The sequence below is a fragment of the Syngnathus typhle genome, linkage group LG1 (assembly GCF_033458585.1).
Source record: "Syngnathus typhle isolate RoL2023-S1 ecotype Sweden linkage group LG1, RoL_Styp_1.0, whole genome shotgun sequence".
In the NCBI taxonomy this organism is placed as follows: Eukaryota; Metazoa; Chordata; class Actinopteri; order Syngnathiformes; family Syngnathidae; genus Syngnathus; species Syngnathus typhle.
Window position 1 is genome coordinate 16,586,142 of NC_083738.1, and position 14,740 is coordinate 16,600,881.

At 43.0% G+C, this 14,740-nt stretch overlaps 1 protein-coding gene and 1 long non-coding RNA gene across 2 annotated transcripts; one reads left to right on the plus strand and one right to left on the minus strand.

Annotated features, from left to right (window-relative positions):
- Positions 1 to 47: 47 nt before the first annotated feature.
- On the minus strand, positions 48 to 6,651 carry si:ch211-276i12.4 (uncharacterized). Its single transcript, XM_061273542.1, has 6 exons — positions 5,056 to 6,651; positions 3,975 to 4,003; positions 3,747 to 3,875; positions 2,883 to 2,949; positions 2,639 to 2,749; positions 48 to 2,129 (listed from the first exon to the last, which is right to left on the minus strand). Exons 1-6 carry the CDS (start codon positions 6,529 to 6,531, stop codon positions 1,563 to 1,565), a joined length of 2,379 nt encoding a protein of 792 aa, XP_061129526.1. The 5' UTR covers positions 6,532 to 6,651; the 3' UTR covers positions 48 to 1,562.
- A 2,497-nt stretch (positions 6,652 to 9,148) lies between these two features.
- LOC133150929 (uncharacterized) lies at positions 9,149 to 14,733 on the plus strand. The gene is made up of 2 exons (XR_009713832.1): positions 9,149 to 14,263; positions 14,578 to 14,733. It is a non-coding gene; the product is annotated as an uncharacterized LOC133150929 (long non-coding RNA).
- Positions 14,734 to 14,740: the final 7 nt, after the last annotated feature.

Here is a 14,740-nt window from a genome sequence, read left to right on the forward strand (position 1 = left end):
ACTGCCCAAACAGGAAAGAAATGACTCTAAAAGTAATATCACACACTTTTATTAATATGAATTATGCATAATGAAATAGGGATGATTTGATTCAAAATCCTACCCTTATAAGACATCAACAGGAAAAGTTTTGGAAAGGCCGAACTACAAATTTGTGCACAGAGTATAAGCAATGGCATGGTTACAGTAGTTTTGTTATTAAAGCAGAAATACCATGGTACATTCTGAAGTGACATGCAATGAGTATTGATGATGACAAATTAGGACTGGGGTATGCAGATTGAAATAACATCATTTTTTCAAAAAACAAATAATTTACACCGACATAATATTGTATTTACACATTATTGCATAAAATCACTTTTAGTCATATTTCTTAAAAATGTCAGTTTACTATTTATTATTGAAATAACATCATTTTTCCAAAATCCAAATAACTTACACCGACACAGTATTGTATTTACACGTTATTGCATAAAATCACTTTTAGTCATATTTCTTAAAAATGGCAGTATACTACTATCAGTAGTACATGAATAAAATCATCTGTGTTAAATATTAGCTTTCTTCTTCTCTATGGATGTTGTGCCTCTCATTTTGTTTGCAAGAAATTACCATGCATGAGGAAAAACAACTACTCAGAGACAAAAGGTGTGATTGGTGACTCGTGCACTCGCAGGCATGCTCACCACCTTGGCGTCATGCTTACCTCATTACCCCAGAAAAGTATCTCATTTGGGATCAAGTGTTACACTAACACTAACAATATTTTATCTAAGAATCTATCCAATTCCTTCCTTTTCAATTTTGCTGCTTCATCACGCTGCTTCTGTTCGCCATGTCCAGTTGATAGCAAAATGAAGGATTTTCCAGAAATGGCTATTCTGCAGGTTTCAGCAAAGCTTCTGAAGCTCAAGCCAGGCCAGAGCAAGAAGCCTGGGGTTTTTTTTTCCATCCACAGATTGTTTTACTCATACCGTCAGCTCGTTTTAATCGTCATAACAAGAGGGTTTTTTCTTAAATTGGAATCATTTTCTTGACTTTTCCCAATAAAATTTATAATCGACATAAACAAAAAATAAAATCAATGTTACATTTCCATTTCATTAATTACCAGTGTTTTTTCCACTACTCTACATCCCAAAAAACAAGAAATAACTATCCTAAAATATACATATTATTATTATTATTATTCATGCCTGCATTGCATTATTTAAAATATAGATTATTCGCAAATACCATTCATTATTTTAGACGTTTTGAGTAATATTAGTATATTTATTGAAAAGTTACTTGAGGTGAAAGTCAATCCCTGTGTGCAGTGAAATAACTGAGTTAAACCTTGTCTCATTCTGGTCAATTATAAGAACTAATAAAACACAAGGCAAGTAATACAATATAAATCAATACAAACAATCTTGCAATATAATCCACTGGCATTTCCAAGACAGATGAACACAAATGCTCAGCTGCTTTGTTTCAGGCAGTGACGTTAAATTCCCATCATCGTGTCTTGCCGTCGCTCTGGCCCTATGCCTCTTTGGCTCGGCTCCCACTGCCAACTACTCGTGCTCCTTCCCTTCACCAACCCTCTCATGGGTGTGCAGCTGCTGCATAAACTCATCTAGGATCTGCTGGGCAGACATGGAGGTCACATTTGCAGCATTCTGCTCCAAAAGCGTCACCAATACCTCTCCCTTTTCAGCCATGCGGTCAGCATGGTGGAGCTGCTGAGGCTTAAGAGGGATGTCAGTGTATTTTACACCCTGGGAGGACTGCTGTAGATTCCTTTGAGGTTTGGCAGTGTAATCGGCTACAATCTTCTCATAGATGGCGGTGCTCATGTCCTCCACTGAAAAAGGTGGGCTGTTGCTGGACGGGGGAACGCCTTGGGGGGAGATTTGACCTGTTTTGGGCACTTCCTGTTTGAAGGGAACAAAGGCTGTAGCAGTGTCCGACATTGTTAACCAGCTGTGTGCCGCTCCCTCCAATTTAGGAAGGTGAGGTGGCTTGAGTGCCGGTGTGGAGCTGGTTATATGGTTGCCAATAGAAGAAGGTGTTTCAATCTTCTGCACGGTCTCATCTGAGTTCAAGTGCTTCTCCAGTAAATCTTTGATCAGACACGGCAGCTGAAAGTGAGACATGCATTGAAAATGGAGGAAGAGGAAATGTCCTTTAATGTCCCCAACCACCGGGCCGCGGACCGGTACTGGGTTAGGGTTAGGTACCCTAGCCCTAACCCCAGCCCTAACCCCAGACCTAACCCTAACCCTAGGCCCAACACTAGCCCTAACCCTAACTCCAGCCCTAGCCCCAACCTTAGCCCTAACCCTAACCCTAGCCCCAACCCTAGCCCCAGCCCTAACCCCAACCCTAGCCCCAACCCTAGCCCTAACCCTAACTCCAGACCTAGTCCCTCTACTTAAAGCACTATGTTGTTGTTTTTAAGAAAATAGGCTAATCTTTTTAATTTAAGTGTATTTAAAGTGAATAATCAGGAGCAAACATCTGACCTCTAAACATAATGTTTGACAGTGTGGGATATGTTGATCAAAACGGAGCATGGATCTTTTTATGCAACTCTCGTTAAGAATGCGTGCTTGTTTGCTCATTGTCCACTAGAGGGAGGCATGCTCACATTAATGTTCCCCAGCGCAGCAACTGTCCTGTGCGCGTCCTCCAACTCAGAGCTCAGCTGAGACACGCGATTGAGAAGGTACTTCCTCTCACTGCTGCTCATACTCTCCGACTGTGCACAGAGGGACAGGTGGAAGGGAGAGAGACACATTCAGAAGGGAACAGCCGCTTCGGTTGACAAAGGAGCGTTTCAAAAAGCAAGAAAAGGGTCCCTTGTGTTATTCTTGCCTTGCAGGTTTTCTCACCGCAATGTGCAAATGCTCCCCCAGCAGATTATTAGCCTGCCTGGTGCCAGTGTGTGTCTCCAGTAGGCTGCAAATCAGAAACAATCAAGAAACCATTTTTATTTGACACTCCTATGCCCCCCCATCTTAGATTTTGCACACAAGCACAGTTGTTGGGTCAGTCCTAATACCCCAATTGTCTCAAAGAAGAATGTTAAATATACTCAAACGCTTGTGCTCAGTGTGAGCAGACAGCCATTTTGCTCCAGGCTGTTAGTGAAACATGTTTTAATTGTATATTAATAAATATATTTAACATTATATTGTCTGGCCGAGGTTCACTATAGTTAGACAGTCGCTCATGGGTGTGAAGTGACGTAATAGATTGTGCATGAAGTTAGCAAAGGGCAAAGCAGTTGGCAGAAGTGCTCATGCTCTGTAGTCTCTAAGTAGAGGTACAGATACTTGTTTGGAAAACAAAAACAAAGAAAGGACTGTGGTCAAAGAAATACTGATTTGACTCATCAGGGTCACAAAAATGTCACAATCGGCTCCAAACATAAAACAAAATGCATTGGGGCAAATGCTTTGTACAATTATCCACTGTGTTCCATGGATCAATGAATCAATAGTAACTGTTATGTCCAGTCACAGGATGACAAAATGTTGATTGATCACCATGGGGGACACGAGGTGCTATGACTATTCATGGAATCAACGTGAGGCCAGAGTACTTACTGCTCTGCAGTCGTGAGGATCACATTGCTTCACGTGTGACAGGCATTGAGCGTGACATAAGAAATTGGCACTCACCCGACACTTCACTGGGTACGCATTGATATAATCCTCCACGTTATAAACATTTGTTGGTTTAATATTCCAAACCTTTTATATTTGTCTTTGACAATGCTGAGCTCATCCCTGGTCCTCTGCAACTCTGACTCCAGACTTTCAATGCAGACCACTGTCTGCAGCAAATTCTGGTGAAGATCAGTATTCTCCTCCTGTAGCACTCTGAACACACAAAACAAAAGATGGAATTTTACAGATGTGTTTGATTTTGGCGTATATCTTTGTGTATTTATCACAACATAAAAAGAGAAGAATACTTACTGAAGCTGCTCAGCATCACACGGTCTGTCCTATAGAAATGCAATGGTGAAGAAAATATTAAATACATTTGCTATATTTCTTTCAAATATCGATAAGAATGTTTGAATACAGATAAATTGCAGCCAGGACTGATTCAAAAACATTCAACAAATAAACTAAAGGGTAAAACCACAAGAGAATAATGAAAACCTGCCAGCTATCAATTTTGTTCTGATGTAACCTCGTTGAGCATACAACGAGAGCATTGCACATTGTTGGGGTCAATGCTTCATCACGAGAGACATGACATTTTCTGTATTGATTGTGGCAAAGCTGCCCCTGGTAATTGACTCTATACAGATCAATTAGTTCTTTTCTTCCGGGCAGAATGTTTCCACAATCTTACGCAATCATGTAACATCGGCATGCATATTTTGTTAAATTATAGTCAGCTCAAACAACTCAAACTCTTGGAAGGCTTTTTTTTTATCCAATTTTCTAAATTGTGGTGATTGCAAGGACAGCAATATTTTGCTCACAGTTTGAACGTATAATCAGTTAAAAGGTTTCCCCTCAAAGCACTGCACTTTGCTGCATTGCCGTGGTATGACTCAGAGTAGTATGTGGTATTCGACACCGCCCTCGGAGTGACTCAGCTTCTTTGCCTCGGCAACAGGAGAGCAGCAAGTCCATTTACAGCCTGCACGTAACCCGACCCAATTCCCTATGAGGCATTCATGACCTTACGAGCTTGCCATTTTATAATTAGTCTAACAAATCATCAAGGTGGCATCTGTTTTTTTTTTCCTGAAAAGTATGACGCATCAGACCTCCAGAATGCAGGACAATGACGTAATTGTAGAAGCTAGGATTACACACAGAAAAAAGCGTTCATGACATGTTTGTATAATTAAACTCACCTCTGGGTCATATTGACCCAGATACATTAGTGCCACACCTGAGAAAGGAGCATAAGACAGAGGTATAAAGTATTCTGATTTGAACTGAACTCTAACTCCAACTGTAAATGCAGTTGTCGTATTCATGTCATGATGAGACTACAACTTTGTGTTACTTTACAAAAGAATTGAAAGAAACTCACTCTGCATTTTTTGGAGCTTCCCACATGCATTGAATCGTGACGCCGGCTCTGCTCCGAGCTGTGACTGGTCGCTGTGGAGGCTGTATCTCGGGTCCTGGATGAGTCTGATTTACTGGATGAAGACTCTGACCCGAGGCCCATTCTTGCACCCTGGGCTGAGCTGTTTGGACCACGTTGGATTGCACCAGTCTGTACGTGCTGAGGCTGAGGGAAGTGCTGGGTGTGTGGGCTATAGAAGGAATGGTTTTGTTGCTTGTAGTGGTGCCGCAATTTGGGCTGGCTCAACTCAGGGCTGGTGCTGGTTCCGTCGGTTAGTTGAGAACCACATCTGCCGTATCTGTCCTCTGTCAGAGAGCCCCCAATGGGTGACAGTCTCTTGTCTTTACGGCTTCTTCCATGGTGAGCATTTCGAGCGGAAGAGGAGACAAACTGATGAGGCGGCGGGCTACCCTGGTACTTCCTAGCCGCATATGAAATCAGTCTGTCCGGATTGGAGCCATCTGAATCTTCTCGAGAGATGCTGCGAACACCTTTGTCCTGTCTGCTATGCTGTTTAGGATGCTGTTCCCTCTCCTCACCAGAACTTTTCCTATGCTTCTTAGGTGGGAGTTCAGGTTTGACAGGATCAAGCGTTTGAGTTGGTGCACAGGGCTTGCCGGTAACTTTGTTATTGTTCACCCCGAGTATAGAGAGATAGGACGGACTTATCACCTGTTTTGTTATCTCATCCAGGAAAGCTGAGAATTGCAACTTTCCCTGCACGAAATTTGCCCTCGCTTGCTCCATCTCAGCTTGCGCAATCTCTTTCTGACCCTGACCACTGGGCCCGGCATTCTTTTGTTTGGGAACTCTCGGGGATATCACCTCCATCGATTTAGCTTTGCGTATGTCGGCTTGAGGTTCCTTGTTCTTCAGGATTCCTTTGCTGGGAAGCTGGCTGGATGACACGGCTCTCTTTGGGCCCCTAGAATCTCCTGAGAGGTCTTTGTCACTGAAAGTCAGGCTTTGATTCAAACTCAGAGTCTTGTATAGACTCCCACTCTTTGGTGCCTTGGATTGTTTCCTGCCATCGTGGCCTTCATTACCCTTCAGGAGGCCTTCCTCACTTCTGCTATGACTTCGGTCAAGGGGTGAAAAATCACCCCTCCCTATCTGTTTTGTGCTGCCATGTATGGGAACAGCAACACCGCTGCCATTGCTGCCATGTGTGACCGTGGCAAGGATAATAGGCTCGCTGCTGTCGTCTTCCTGAAAAGCCCTGCGTACGTCCGCAATATTGGAGCAGGACAAAGAATGCTGCGGACGCTCAGTGTGGCGGAGACAGAAAGGATCGTTTGCACTTGCCTCCGTGAACCAGGACGATGAAGAAATGGAGGAAGAGGATGAAGAGAGAGAGGAGGAAGAAGCTTGGGCCAGAGTTACAGGAGTATTGTGGTCAAGTATTTCCTCCTCATCAGTTTGGGGAGGTTGGTGCATTTGATGATGATAATAATGGGTGACGGTTCGAGGGTTGCCTCGGAGGTAGTGACCATGCCGATGGTGGTGGTGCCCTTGTTTTTTTTCCAAATTTCTATCAGCATCATCAAATAGCGTATACCTATGGCACAAACACATTGTTAACTGAGCTTTAACATACTTCACCATCCCTCCATTTATCCATCAATCCAACCATCCATTTTGTCCTCTTTGGGGGTGTCAGCTGACTTTGGGCAAGCGGTCGGGCACATGCTGGCCTGGTCGCAAGTCGACTGCAGTGCATATAAACTGTTAGAGTGGTGCTCACTCTAAAGCGTCTCAATGTATAAGAGCATCACAGAAAGGTTTATCCTTGACTGTCTCCTACAATATTTCACAAACAATAATCATCATTTTTAAGTCTGCACAAGTATCCTACCTGTGTGACTCTGAATCTTCGCGAAGAGGATGGTGGTGCTTCCGCAGCTTCATCTCCGCCGGTTCAGAGGGGCTGTGAACAGGCCTAAAATACTTCTCCATCACCTGTATCTTCCCTGGTGGTAGGCTATTAATGTCACCTTGCTTGAATTGACTGTACACAGGCCACTGATGGTGATTAGGGCTTCGACTGCTCCGAAGCTCCAGTTTCTCACAAGTAACTGTTAGTTCTGTAACCTGTTTGTCAGCTGCAAATTTTTGCTCTGCACCAAATGGTCTCGTCTTCAGCGTTACATACCCCACGCTCAAGCTCTATTGTTGTTTTAGTAAAGGCCCGGTTTCTCGGATTGTGTGTCTACTTACTGTAGATAGGTTTGTCTCCATTGTCAGGCTGCAGAGGAATGGAATAATAGCTTTTGAGCACATAGAGGAATCCCTTCACACATGGTGGCATCATGCCTGACGTAACTGGGAGCTCATTGGCTTGGCTAAAAGAGGGCACTCAATCGAATAACTAATCGATGTTGGACTTTTGGAAAAATGATCTAACCAGGATTCAATAAGCAAATTGATGTGCATAACTTGCTTTTACCAACATGTCTGTAGCTTGGTACTGCATCCCCAATTTACATTTTTTTATGGTCTTAAAGTTCTAAATTGACCCATTCATGTCAAGGATCCATTCTAAATTACATAACCCTGCAGGGCAAGGGCCAGCCTTCGACTTGAAGTCATGGTAGAACAGATTTGACAGCATTTGATTTAATGGTCATTCAAAACTGGAGGACATTTCAGGTGCCATTGTTTTAATGACCAGTAATAAAACATGATTTAATTTGTCCAGCTCAAACATCAGTTGTGCCTATTTTATTCATATATTATGTTGTTGTTTGTTACAACCCTATTCCAGATGATACTTGAAAAACTTCAAAACTAGTACTGAATGACAACTAAAATAATGCAGACAAAATCGTTGTTTTCTCATTTGTTTAATAATTGAGTTTTAAAGATTATTTCAAAGCCAAATACAGTCTCCTTCATAAATACACAAGTAAATCCAAATGAGCCCTTTATTTTGCTTAGTTGTCACGTGAATGTGGATTGACTGCATCCTGTTCAACAGCCAACTCATTAATTCGTTCATTGTGATAGGACAGACCCGGGATGTGTTTGATCACTGGCCTCATGATGAGGGAAGTGTAAATGAACGAGTTTTGCCCAGACATAACCGGCCTAGTGGAGAGAGTCGCCTGCAAATCTGCACGTCAGCGTTGGGGGGATGGACTACTGATAAACCATGTGCGTGGGAGACGTGACTGAAACCATGGAGTCACGCTCACGCTGCTCCCCCTGCTGGTCAACAAATAAAACTGTTTGGCATGATACCTATGTCATATTGGGTGATTTGACGTATGCTACTCGTTTATGAAAAACACCACACGTTCCTGATATTTTGACGCAATGCCGTGTGTTTGCGTGTTGCTTTGATTCTTTTGATAAAACAACGCGAACGGTGTTTGACGTACGAATACACATCAGAAGCTTTGTGACAAAGATTTATCAGAGGAAAGCTCATAAAGAGTAAAATGACATTGACAGCTCGGCATAGGTTGACGTAATAGGTATATCAACTGCTTGGTATAACATTTTTCACGGAGTTCTCGACGGAGGGTTTTCCTGGACACGACCAACTGTATTTGGCATGTTGCTTGCTCCCTTCCCACGTCGCTGGTAATTTTCCATTCTGGTTCATTCTAGATGTTTCGAGAAATATGTGCTATATTCCCATACACCATCCGTTTTAGAATTGGACACCCAGATTCATCAAGATAGTATTGATGGCTACTGCAGCTAAAATAATCGACCAGTGTGGGACTACAATTACGTGTATACGACTGTGCGACAAACGCGCATAGGGTGCGTTATAATATTCACCAAAAAGCACAGGATAAATAGTTCATGGCTTTGGCACAGATAACATTTGATGAACTGGCTATTTGACATTGTTTCGACGACAAAGGCGTATCAACTGCAGTAAAAGAGAAGTAGACCCAGCCTCATGCTCGAAGCTTCAGCAATATTACTCCGCACGACCGTTGACTCTGACGTCAGCTATTTTGGTTCAAATTTAAAATTGGTCCGAGAGGAGTCACTAGCTTTACAAACATAACTTTTTTTTACTTATTGCTTAATTAATTACTGTAGTATAAAATTTAATTATTTAATTAATCATTAAACACACCCATCAACCCCTTTTTCGTGCACCAAACACAGATGTACTTTAATCCTAACAATCTGCTTTGACAAATCTATTTACTTATTTATTTTTATTTACTTATTCAAGAATTATGAACAGAACATGCATACAAACGTTTTGTTCAGCCTAAATAAGTATATGTTGCAATCGGAACTACTTTTTGTCTCGCGTGAATACGTAGCCCTACCCGTGACCGAACCACTCAAAGCATATATAAACACCGCCATTTTGTCTCCTGAGTCACATTGCTTCGAATCTTCGTGCGCTTTCCTTGTGGCTGGTCAGGTGAAACCGTTCCTTTTGTCATTAGATATATATTTTATGGTGACATTCTTTTGTTAAAGAATGGGGAAAGTGGCTTAGTATTACGTAGATTGTAATGTAGAACTTCTGTTGTTCTGGCAGTAAATGAACGGTAGTTGGCATCTTGTCTCCGGTCTTTTATCAGTGTTTATTCGCCGTTTGATCAGACTTAACTTAAAAAATGTCTGTTTTTTGCTCACCTTAAAACACAAGCTGGCCTTTGTTCATTTAGAGTACAATTGAACTTTTTCGTAATTTAGCGGTTGTAAAGTTGGTGAACCTTTAACTTGGTGGCTGAATTACTGCCAAAGTTGCCTTTTTACTCGTTTTACCATCATCTGCTTATTTTTTAAATGGTCTGAAGACTTATTACGGTCTCATTTTTGTAACCGTTGTTTTTGCAAAATGGCCGCCGTGACGTAAGACCTATGACTAGTTTCATTGGATGGTTGGAACCACGTGTGGTCCGCCTTCCGTTTACGACGTCAGTGGCCCAGATATATTTGACCCCCCCTTTTTTCCCCTTAAGTCTCACTACTCTTGATACCGACCAAGGACAGTTGGTTATTGAAAATGTGACCAAAGGTTGCTTGTCTTTTTACGATGTCCTTGTTAATTATGTTACTTGTTTATTTTGATTATAGGAGTTGTCAGTGTATCAGCCAACAGACACTCGTTTGTGCTACTAACAGGCAATTTTTGAAGGCAAATGCCCAAATCTGATGAGTCATCCCACTGATGGGGGAAAAAATGCGAGCCAGCATAATTTAAAAACAATGGTAGCCTGTACTTGTAGGTACTGTAATTTTTTTGAGGCAATGATTTTCAAAAGCGTATTTTTTTATGTTTTTTTTTATTTATTTTTTTGCCACATCACTACCGAAAAGTTGAGTTGCTTGGATGAAGCACTTTTGAGACATCAAGGAAAATTTTTTTTTGAAAACGCAGAAATTAAGTTGCAAGCTCAGCTGCTCAATATTGAAGAATTTTTTTTACTTTTTTGGCCCGATGGACTGAGTTTATTTGGAGGCATGAACTTAGTTGTTGAGAGGAAAATGGACTTAGTTGTTGCAAGGAAGAATGGACTTAGCCTTTAGAAGATCGTGGGATCAGCAACGAGTGAGGCCGACGCGGGGATGACGAAGCGGGAGCGTGTTGGGACCAGAGGGCAAACCAGGCAGGACAGGACCAGCGCGCGTGTTCCGACCAGAGGGCGAACCAGGCAGAGCAGGACCAGAGGGCGAACCAGGCAGAGCAGGACCAGAGGGCGAACCAGGCAGAGCAGGACCAGAGCGTGCTGAGGGCGATCAGAGGGGTCCAAAAGAGCAGACAGCAGCAGCCACCAGATGGAGCCAGTGACAGGGTAGCGTCGTCAAAGGTTCATCATTGAAGCGGTTCAGCTGATCCAGAGCAGGCCAGCCAGCCAAGCGGGTTGAACAGGGCCCAAACATCTTCATGCTACGGGTTAATCACAAAGGCGTTGGTTTGTATGATGGTAGAGGTATCTGTAACAGGCCCTATTTAATTCACAAAACTTTCTATAGGACCATTGTCTCGTACAGCTTTCTCTTCCCTTTTCCAGGCTATCTATAAAGTGTTGCGTACCTTGATCATCAATCCTGTTGCGTGCTGACTCGGCATGGTGGTGTCCACTGGGACGAGTGCCTTGGTAGTGTGGTGGCGAGAGCAGCGCCTTATTGGAATTCTCTACTCCCTGCGATCACAAGTAGTTCCCCCAGCCAGCGGGGGAGGCAGTCCTTTGTTCGCTAGCCCTACTTGAAGTTTGTCTAATTGGGTATCTTCTACACATTTTTGCATGGGAAGGGGTGGGGGGGCGTTAACCAGTCTCTTCCCAGACTTCACAGCTTTCAAGTTTCCCATCACAATGGCTTGAATAAGAATCAACTCGGTGTGCCAACCACACGTCAGTCAAGTGGACAGTTTTCCTCGCAGGATAGCAGCCTAAAGTAGTCAACCTGGTGTAGCCAGAGCACATTTGGAATGTGGTAACATTCTCTTTACTAAGTCATTGCAATTCTGTACAGGCATGCTGCTGTGGGTTGGGTATGGGGCTGTGTCTTTGTTACTTTTGCAGATAAGTTTTACCAGCCCTTCGGTAAGCTACAGCCAAGCCTACGTCTCCACACATCTAAGAATAAGGTGGAAATTCTTCGCGTTCACAACTGCGGTATTTAATTACTGTAGGAAACGTCTTTATTATACGTCACAATTTGTAGCTTGCACTGTTGTGTATTTGGGTGGGGTCCTGTGGGGGAGGCCTTTTCCTTTGCATTTTTCAGTGTGCCGTGTCCTGTGCGCTTTTCCAATACCCGCGACCGCCTGGAAGTCTCCTAACTCATTGTATGTACACGTTCCTTGCGCTTCGAGCATCACGTAAGGCCATTAAATGTATCCATTTTTAACTTTCATTGTCTTGTAGAATTCCTCCATTGCAATTCCTTTGCAATTAGTTGACATCCTTTGTATTGATAATACAATGAGTGAACTATTTGTAAAGGATTCTTTTCTACCTGCATAATAAATGCATAGCTTGTTGCGATTGAATACAGTATTGGTATGCATTTGTTCTTTGGGGGGCTTTTGTGGGGGAGCTCTTTTTGTGCTTTTCAGGTATTTAAGCTTGGAGCTTTGTTGCGCATGGATGTGACCAGGGCTTGAGTGCTCCCTTTCAAAGTGGAAATTGAAGGCAGATAAGTGGATTCCATCAAATATTGATGTTGGAAATTAGCTAAATTCCTAAAACCAATGTCCAATGGGCGCGGCCGCCCTCCTCTCAAAAGCAACTTGCTATACGCAACATGATACATAGCATTGCTTTGTCGTCTTGTGCTGAGATAGACACATTTGATGGGCCTTGATTGTCATATCTGCAGTAAAGCATTCGACTAAGGATAACAATAGTCAGTTCTACGATTTATTTTTTTATTCAATATGGGACTTGTGAGGTTTGTAGGGGTTGTTTTGTCCGTCTCTCTTAATTCTACAGAGCAGTCAACAAAGGAGGAATGCGTACTCACCCTTGACAACGCAAGATTCTTGGTGACCAAGAAATCAACCGTCACGTTGTCAGGTTTTAATGCGGTCGCATTTAGTCCTCAGCTACATGCCCTTGCGCAACGGTGCAAGTGGCAAGTCTCTATGCCTTGAAATAGAAATGTCAGCCATCACGCAACTGTGTGAAGTAGAACATTGTGTAGCTGAGTACAGCTGTGCATTGTGCAGCTTAAACTAGATTCGAATGCAACGCAAATGTGTTGCACTTAAATTAGCGCTGGTTATGGTTGTTCGTGTCCTGCACTTCTCTTTACAGAGCTCAGGTTGTGACACTCGCGCAGAAACGATGTCATCTAACCAGGAGACTAGTAAGATGTTGACTTTGTATGTTTTAACAGTTGTAGACAAAGACATCTTGGAACTGGCTTTATGTTAACCTCAAATGAATAACGATGCTTTACTAGAGAATTCCTCTTTGGCCAATGGGCACCCTTGCTTCGCATCTTAAAACTTAAGATGAGTAGAAATTTGAGTTTTCTGTGCTGGGTGTTGTGTAGATCACTCTGTTTCAGATTGTTTTCGTCTGTCCACTCCGACCTCGCCCGCCCGCCTCTGAATGCAAAGTCATCTGTGGAAGCTGTCGACGAATGTGTAGCCCCTGAATGACATATCAACCCTTTGTGCGCTTGAGCTTAAAGCCGACATCCTTCGCAGAACCCTGCTCTTTCTCTTCGTGCGTGTGTGCTTCTTTCCGTTTGGTTTCTCAGGTCAAATTTCCAAACGCATTTTCTGTTTTGCGCCTGGGATGGGCTAGCCTGTGATGGAACGGAGAATCCAGTCACTTAGATCAACAGCTGCAAGTTTGTTTCCCCCCCTCCCCTCCCTAATGCGCATCACTTGTATGTTGAAAGTTAAGTAATTTCAATTCTCTTAATCTCCATGCTATGGCTTTAAAGTGTAACTACCTTTGCTGCATGTACATCAGCGCTGCATAACCTGTTTGTACTTTGTGCGTAATGTTTAGTTACAATGCCAAGCTTTGGGAGTTTGTGGGGTGGGCACAACAATCTTGTCTTTTCAGGATGTTTTTCAGCATTAATCACTCGAGGCTCACATCTTAAACCTCTGCGTCAAGCCGTCGGATGCCTTGATTCTGCCTTCCTAGTTTTGAAATTGTGCTTCACTACGGAAGAGTAGCTGGCCATTAATGTGGTTTCGCCTGGTGGTGGTAAATGAAAACCTAACATTGGTATGTTTTCGGGTGTATATGGGAGGGGAGGGGGTGGGGAGCTTCAAATTGTCTGTTTTTTTTCCCCCCCTTACAACAGCTTTGACAGTTCGTTCGACCAGGAGTGTCCTGTCCAGTATCGTTCATGAGGGAAAAATGGGCTTTGCGTACCACCTGAGATGCTGGTATCACATTTAATGAAGGGATCCTCTTGATCACATCGCCCCACCATACATTATAGTTGCGGGAAATGCTGGGGTGCGGGGGCAACCAGTTGTCTTCTAGTTTCAGCTTCGTGTCCAGACATAACCCGTGCGGTGACAAGATCACATAGCGGCCAGGTCGTCATGGGTTTTCTTTTCCTGGAGGAACAAGCTCTTTGCTTTGTTCCTCCAGGTTTTGCTTTTGCCCACAACACAGTAAAAAGCAAAAGACTCCGGTGGTGGCACTCCTGACTCTGTCGGGACGGGGTTCAATTCCCTGCGGTGTCTTGCTTTATCAGTGTACCGTGGGTAAATAGAATAAAATCTCTAGATTCATTACATACCACGATTGAAGTACGCCGCTGTCGGGGATCTTGCTTGTGTACAGGTCAATTGTCAGTTATAATCAACCCACACATGATTTAAGATGTCTACATTGCACTTGTGTTGGCAAATATGTATCTTAAGTATATAACCATGCACTCCAGGATATCTTATTGCTAAAGAAACTGTATGGTTTAAAAGATTGCAGCGTTTCTGACTCACAAAACGTGCGCCATTTATGATAGGATGCCCATGTGCAATGTCTGATATGGCCATTTAAATGGTTGGTTATATTGCAGAAACGCGTTTGAAGCCAGATGACCATTGGAGAGGATGCAGCCCCTTCAGCTGGCGGTCTATCCTACTGGCATGACCTTCGTCGGTGTCTTTGTGATTGCCTCATATGTGAAGTACTTTGAAATGCACTACAAATAAAATATAGAATAACAAAATCACACTGCA

Excerpts from the sequence above, each read along its gene's own strand:
- si:ch211-276i12.4 (XM_061273542.1), bottom strand. The coding sequence starts at position 6,531 with ATGCACCAACCTCCCCAAACTGATGAGGAGGAAATACTTGACCACAAT. Across the intron at positions 3,876-3,974 it reads TGTGATGCTGAGCAGCTTCA|AGTGCTACAGGAGGAGAATA; the intron begins GTAAGTATTCTT and ends TTGTGTGTTCAG. Across the intron at positions 2,130-2,638 it reads CTGCGCTGGGGAACATTAAT|CTGCCGTGTCTGATCAAAGA; the intron begins GTGAGCATGCCT and ends TCTCACTTTCAG.